The sequence below is a fragment of the Ailuropoda melanoleuca genome, chromosome 16, assembly GCF_002007445.2.
Source record: "Ailuropoda melanoleuca isolate Jingjing chromosome 16, ASM200744v2, whole genome shotgun sequence".
NCBI classification, from domain to species: domain Eukaryota; kingdom Metazoa; phylum Chordata; class Mammalia; order Carnivora; family Ursidae; genus Ailuropoda; species Ailuropoda melanoleuca.
Window position 1 is genome coordinate 44,718,714 of NC_048233.1, and position 8,126 is coordinate 44,726,839.

The 8,126-nt window shown below is 36.2% G+C and overlaps 1 protein-coding gene across 1 annotated transcript; it reads left to right on the forward strand.

The window, feature by feature from the left end:
* Nucleotides 1–3,775: 3,775 nt before the first annotated feature.
* On the forward strand, nt 3,776–4,714 carry LOC100472564 (olfactory receptor 6C2). The gene has a single exon (XM_019793758.2). It carries the CDS (start codon nt 3,776–3,778, stop codon nt 4,712–4,714), a length of 939 nt encoding a protein of 312 aa, XP_019649317.2.
* The last annotated feature ends 3,412 nt before the right edge of the window (nt 4,715–8,126 follow it).

The following is an 8,126-nucleotide window of genomic DNA, read 5'->3' on the forward strand; positions in this document are numbered from 1 at the left end:
GAACAACCTCTTGTTTCCCTTCCCATATTACTCTTACGGTCCAGTGGTTCTCCGAACAAGCTTTAAGACACTTTTAGTATTTCTGCAGCAAATTGCAATACAGGAAAATTTATGAAGTCCCAAATGTTCTTTTTTAGTTTCCTGCCACCATTAGGCATGAGAACACCTTTCTTCTAATTCTAAACCAGTTTTGAGAATGGGAAAACTATGTGACTTTCTAAAACCCTTTTATTTTTTTTTAATTTTTATTTTGTTATATTAGTCACCATACAGTACATCCGCAGTTTTTGATGCAATGCTCCATGATTCATTATTTGCGTATAACACCCAGTGCACCATGCAATATGTGCCCTCCTTAATACCCGTCACCGGCCTATCCCAATCCTCCACCTCCCTCCCCTCTCTAAAGCCCTTTTAGCCTCTGTTCAAGGAGCAACTAATTATTCCCTATTATTTTCCTCTTTCGATCTCTACAAGAAAAAAAAAACTGCAGAAGTCAATGTCGTTTTCTTTCCTTTCGTTATTCTGGCTCCGTATCACTGGAAGATAGCAGAGGGACCCAAACATAGAGATTTCATCCAGAACCATCGAATTCTCTAAACTAGCCCCCAACTCTCTTATCCCCTGCTAAACAAATTTCATAAATTCTCTAAGGATAAAAGACTTGTCCTTACTCATTACACTGAATAAAATATTTATTACCTGAAAATATTCCATTAATCTAAATGCTTGATGCATTTGAAAATTAAAATCCATAAATATATTCCTTGTTCTACTGTTCACAATTCTTACTTAAAGCCAAAATGAATTAACTTTCTTGTAACTGAGAGACAGATCAAGACATTCACGGAAAAATCTAGGATAGGATGAATGCCAGTTAATAACAGTTCAGGAACATTTTTCCACAACACATAGGGGAGAATTAATCACATCTGGGCTTTTTAAAAAATGATTTGATTGCATTGATCTTAAAAGATTGAATGGAGAAGCAAAGACATATGTTAAGTGTATGTTAATATGCTTTTGCAATATTTTAGCTATGAGATAAAGATACCCAGAATTAAATTAGAATTGTAAGTTGTAAAGTCAAAGAAACAAATTAAGAAGAGAACCAAAATGGAAAGGCCTAGTGATAAAATGGGAGTAAAGAAAAAGGAGCAATAAAGAATGTCCTTATATGAGATTTAGGGTTGACAGGGAAGGATATACAATAGTGAGAGGCATACTTAAATCTTGAAATGTGCACATCTGCAGGACTCTCAAAAAGAAATAAGATAACAAAATAAGAAGGCTCAGTGTAGTTAAGGAGTGTTCACCATATTCCAAATGCACCTCTGTATATTTTATCTATATTATCTAAATTTATCAGTATAATTCTAAAATGTAAATATTATCTTTCCCTGAATTTTGCACATGAAAAAAAGCCCAAGATAAAGAAGTTCAGCAAATTGCTCCAAGACACTCAGAAAGGAAAAGGGGAAAGTGTAAATTCAAACCCTCTATGTCTGATCTAGGTGTCTAAGAATAAGCTGAACGCTGAAATCAGAATACTGTAAGATGTATTTTTCCCTGAAGATATAAATTTGCAAATTACCAGCCTATCTGAAGTCACCTTACTTACAAAAATCACCTCATTTATAAGAGAGAGTGAAAGTATTTTCTGGAGTAGCGATTTCAGATGCATAAACAACCACAGGCATTAGAAAATGTAAAACCACAAAAGAGAATGAAAAAGAATAGACAAAGCAGTAGGAAGAAATTCAAGGAAATGTGAAATAGTGGGAATGAAGCTGTAAAGACTTTCATAAGTTAGCAGTTTATAGTCTCATACGCCACAGAGTTTGAGGTAAATGAAGACTGAATATTGTTTAATGAGGAAAACAAGAGCGAGGCTGGTGGTGGGTGACCTTGGCTAGAGTAATTTAAATGGTGCAAAAATCAGAGGAGTTGATGTACAAATGATAAATAGGACAGAGGAGACAATTTCTATGTAGGTGAAATTTAAGTGAATATGTGGAAATATAATTAAGAAATGGCTAAAACCTCTTACACCTGAAATTCCTAAGTATCATTTATAATAAGGTGGCTGATTATATTTCAGACTGAAACAAGGCTAGCCAAAAACAAACAAACAAACAAAAAAACAGGGATATGCCTCTTCAACTCTATAAACATATTCCTAATGTTCCCTTACTTCTTTGTAATAAATTTTGAATCCAACACATTGCTATGCAATACATACAAGGAGCGATATGTCATTGTCAAATGTATTTAGAAAGAAACAACAGAAATTCAGTTTAGAATTTTAACATCAAGAATCTACTCTTATTTCACTTAGCATAATCTCCTCCAGTCCCAAACATGTTGCTGCAAATGTTGAGTAACCACTTTTTCTGATGGCTGAGTAATATTCGATTGTATATATGGACCACATCTTCTTTATCCACTTGTCTGTTGAAGGGCATCTCAGCTCCTTCCACAATTTATGCTAAGTGAAATAAGTCAAGCAGAGAAAGACAATTATCATATGGTTTCACGCATTTATGGAACATAAGAAATAGCAGGGAGATCGGTAGGAGAAGAAAGGGAAGAATGAAGGGGGGTAAACGGAAGGGGGAATGAACCACGACAGACTATGGACTCTGGGAAACAAACTAAGGGTTTCAGAAGGGTTTGGGGTGGGGGATGGGGATAGTCTGGTGATGGGTAGTAAGGAGGGCATGTATTGCATGGAGCACTGGGTGTTATACGCAAACAATGAATCATGGAACACTACATCAAAAACTAATGTTGTACTTTATGGTAACTAACATAACATAATAAAAAATTTTAAAAAAAAGAATCTGCTCTTAATAAGAACTCTTTGATGGGAAAAGAGGGGGGAAAGTTCTCAAGATCTAGAGAATACAAAACAGTAGCAGCCAGTTAAAGTATGTTAGGGCTTTCGCTGCTGAAGAAATCTAGAAGGAAGTACTGAATGAGACCATGCAATCCCACACCTCAGCTTGCGAGCTAGGGACAAACTCTTCTTAGCACAAGGACATCCCAGAAATCATCAAAATCTATACTAAAAGTAGAAAGAAAAATACAGCCAAAGGTAAATATCACAATGTTAAATATGTACCTTTAAAGTAAAATTTCCATGGTGAAAACCTGAAAAAAAAAATTGGGTTGTTAACATGTTTAAATGAATCTTTAAGAAAATATAGCTAGTAAAAATGTCTCCTTTTTCTCAAAAAAAAAAAAAAAATGTCTTAAATGCACTTCCAAGAAGATGGTCTAAAAAAGCTGACACAGGATAAGCTATGCAATAAGTATTCGTTGCCTATTTAATAACTAATACACATGTAAACTTTAATAGTGGGATTATCTTGCCAAAGACCATTGTTAGTTTCTCTTCAAAGTCTTCTCTGCTAGAAGCATGTCTGAAGATAGAAAATTTGGGGAGGGCAGAATTGTTGAATCAAAAGCAATTTATGCAAAGGATTTTTTTCCAACGAAGTTTATAAGATGATACATTGAACCTAAGCTGTAGCTTTATTAGAAGCAGCAACAGAAAGTGTGTGATTCAAATGTGAAGGCTCCGTTTGTGTAACACAGAGAGGTAATCAAACGTTATTGTGTGTTACGCGCACTCACTTCTCAACTAACCAGTGTATAGGAATCACTCTCAGATTTACTTCTCTTGAGGTTACACGCTGGCCAGGACTTTGGAGTTCTTCATATACTCTTCCTTACTGTTTCAAGCAGCTTGGACAAAAAACAGTAATCAAGGATGAGAAACCAAACATCACTAACAACTTTCATCTTGCTGGGACTAACAGAAGACCCCCGACTGAAAATTTTGCTTTTTATCTTTCTGTTTCTTTCCTACATGTTGAGTGTATCTGGAAACCTAACCATCATCACCCTCACTCTGATTGATCCCCACCTTAAAACACCGATGTATCTTTTCCTCCAAAATTTCTCCTTCTTAGAAATTTCATTCACAACTGCTTGTGTCCCCAGATTCTTATACAGCATATCATCTGGGGACAAGTCCATTACCTATACTGCTTGTGCCAGTCAACTGTTGTTTACAGACCTTTTTGCAGTAACAGATTTTTTTCTCCTGGCCACCATGTCCTATGATCGCTATGTGGCCATCTGCAAACCCCTGCATTACACCATCATCATGAGCCCCACAGTCTGCAGGAACTTCATCCTCTTCTGTTGGGTAGCAGCACTCATTGTCATTCTCCCACCAATTAGTCTAGGTGTGGGTCTGGAATTCTGTGATTCAAACATCATTGATCATTTTTGCTGTGACGCATCTCCTATCCTGAAGATCTCTTGCTCAGACACTTGGTTGATAGAACAGATGGTTATAGTCTGTGCTGTGTTGACCTTCATCGTCACCCTCACATGTGTAGTTCTTTCCTACGTTTATATCATTGGGACCCTTCTACGGTTTCCCTCTGCCCAGCAAAGGAAAAAGGCCTTTTCCACTTGTTCTTCCCACATGATTGTTGTTTCCATTATGTATGGTAGTTGCATCTTCATTTACGTCAAACCTTCAGCCAAGGATGAAGTAGCTATTAACAAAGGGATTTCACTCCTTATTACTTCTATCTCACCAATGTTGAATCCCTTTATTTACACACTGAGAAACAAGCAAGTGAAGCAAGCTTTCCATGACTCAATTAAAAAAATTGCATTCCTCTCAAAGATGTAAAGGAGAAATGAGTCAATGCATCCAACTGAAAGGAAGGATGAAGAGGCCCAAAACCTGAAGCTTCTAAAACTATTTGTCTTTATATCATTTATTTTGTAGTCATACGGACATTCTCACTTTCTTCAAACAGCTTACTGTGAATTCTATTCCATTTTTTACTGTCTACTAAAACTAAACTCTGTGGGTATTTACTCTTAGTGTCTGACAGCAACTGATGTTTGCCAAACACGTTAGTTGTTATCCCTGGAAACACAGTAGACCACTTTTTTTTTTTCCATATTTCTATACCATTAGGTGTGACTATGTACCCTAGTTAACAGAATGGCTGTGGAAGTGATGTGTACCATTTCTAGACCTGGCCTGTAAAACATCTAATATGTGATTCACCATCCCTTTTGTCCCCACCTACCAGCCAGATGCCAGGTTTAAATGACTTTGTAAGCTTCACATTGGTGATGAATGCAGTTGATTTTCCATCTCAGCTATAGTTTCCATCCAAAGACAGGCAGTCACAGCAAATTTGATAAAGCTTCTCCTCTGCCCCACCTCAACTCAGTTGTCACCAGATTTGACAGGTAAAGTATTACAGAACTATCCCTGTCACTTAGTTAAGGGGACCACATACACAGTTACCTCTATTTTGGCTAAATGGGTGAAATTATGACCCATGCTAAAGTATTGTTAAAAGTAAGTACTGTTAAATTTAATGGTGTGCATGTTATGTCCTGACTCTTGGCATCCTCCTCCTCAGACACCCATAAATTCAAATCCAGGCCAGAACAACCACATGAGGAAAATAGTACTAAACATAATATACACAAAGTTGTGAAGTTATACTACTACCCATCCCTCTTTCACATCTCCTGGTCCTAGAAACTTTTCCAGCTAAGTGCCCATATTACTTCCTCTCATCTTCACTGTGAGGAGATAATTATTTTAAAAAAAAATTCTAGACTTTTGTCAATCACATTTTTGGAATAACTAGTGTTCAAACTGCCCTTTCCAAATTTCAAGGAGTCCGTTGCATTGAGGGCATTATGGAATATAATACGTCTATATAATGTTTTGTTTATTGACCCTTTATGTACATTGGTAGGAGTAAAGTATGTAACTGTATCAGAAGGGATATATGCGAGATCTCTACACGGGATTGTGCACATGGATGTGGTCCCTCAATCTCTTGTAGATCCCCTAAGCTTAACTGAGGGAGTAAATTTAGCCCTCTGTACAAAGCTTTGCCATTCAAATCACAATCCTCACTATATTTGGAACTCTTACAAGCTAGGATAAATTGAATAAATCTGAATGAGCATTTTAAGATGTGCATGTTGGTGTAAAGTGGCTTTCTCACACATTACAATTGATATTTCACTAGTAATTCTTTAGTGACATCCTAATAATGGAGCTTTTTTTCACCTTACTCTTTGAAAACTTGTTGCTCTGAAGGTCTGTCATTAATTAATCCCTTTTAAGGGGATTTCACCAGGTCACTTCTTCCTTTCTGCTACCATGCACCCTGCCTGTTGGGTCCTCAGTCACATCTTTGATCCAACACCATTAAGGCCAGGCTGTCACCGCTCTGCACTCCACACCCGGAGGCTTAAAATGCAGCTATGACTAGACTGCACTGCTCTATGCCCAACCCACTGAGGCTCTACTGCTCCCTCCCTGGAAGTGGAAACACTGACCTCACCTAGCGGACAGCTTCACACTCATTTGGAGTTGCCAGTCTTTTTCCACCAAAGCCAGTTTGAAAAGGCTGCAAGAGGCAACTGTTCCCTCAAATTTGTAGACATCACTGCAAAGCCATGATGTTTCATAGAAACATGAAAAGGCAAAGTAATATGACACCATCAGGGGAGCACAATATTTTCCCAGTAGCTAAGACCAAACAGATGGAAATCTAGGAGTTATGTGAAATAGAATTCAAAATAATTATTTTAAAGGGGATGAATAAGTTGTGAGGATCTAAGTACAGCATGGATAAGAATTAATAATACCATAGTATATACTTGAAATTGGCTGAGAGATCTTAAGCATTCTCACCACAAAAAAAAAAAATTATATACATATAAGGTGATGGCTATGTTAATTAACTTGACTGTGCTTTTCATCTCCCAATGTTTATGTGTATTAAATCATTACATACAATTTTATCTGCCAATTATTCCTAAAAAATCAGAAGAAAACCACTGACACATATATAGAAAAAATAATCAATTAATAATAAAATTGAAATAGAAAGGACCATGAAATATAAAAACACAAGAATCATAAAACTCTGGGACGTATTTCTGAAAACTATCAACAGTCATCATTTTGCCTTTTCTTTTATTAAAACCTTTTTTCTTTTTTATTACCTGAATAGTTATATTTACACTATGCATTCATTACACATTTTACAGGATTAATAAATTAGAAGAATTGTCCTTATCATCTTACAAATACTTAAAATGATATTGAAATAAAAGAAAAGAAAGTTGCTTTTTGCCTTGTAATCTGGTACTTATTATTGCATACCTGGCCTACTTCTGATGTTAACATTATTTGTATCTGTGTCTCGCAGGACATTTTCCCCAGTTCTGTTTGTTCCACTCTATAGTCCCAGAGTCTTACACAAGAGATTCATTAGTAATGTTTAGGTCATAACCACCAAGGACATATGTGTTTATTTCACTTAATTGAAAATTGGGTCAATTTTGTCAATTTAGAAATATTTTCCTGTGCTAGAAATATCAGAATATCAATTTTTACAGAAACAGAGATCCTTATCTACCCATTTAAACTATTATAAGCTTTGTAGTTAACAGGGTAAAGGAAATATTTCCTGGGCTCACAAGGAGGGAGGCTTCTTTCTGAAAACCCCTTCATCTTATGTAGACGGTGGACAACTTAGTGAAAAGTGCAACTGCTGAGCTCTCTGTGTAAGTCTGCAATCAGAGAATGAGCAATCAGGGCCCACCCACCCATCTCCATGATAAGACATTCCTGGATACCTTTTTTCACCCTTTGAAATTTAGGGTTCAGTAAACATCTGAGATCATGACTATCAGAAAAGGGGTTTTTTGGCATTTTTTTTCCTTTTTGAACTCTAGAATGGTGTTTTCTCTGAGGAAAGCATCTAAAACAAAAAATGGATATCATGTGTTATTTTAATAATTAATGAACGATTTCAACAACCATTAATGAAGTGTGACTTTTCAGTATGAATGATGAATATGATAGTCACTGACCACCTGTTTTATGTACCAATATAATGAAGTTCATCTCCATGCCATGGAATTTGGGGGACACTCCTAAGCATCCTTTGCCACAATCTCACCCTCATTTTAAACAAGAACTATGCAAAAATATAAAAATAAAGAATAAACAAAAACTGTGCATAAAATGTGTATATTTTATCTCCATTGAG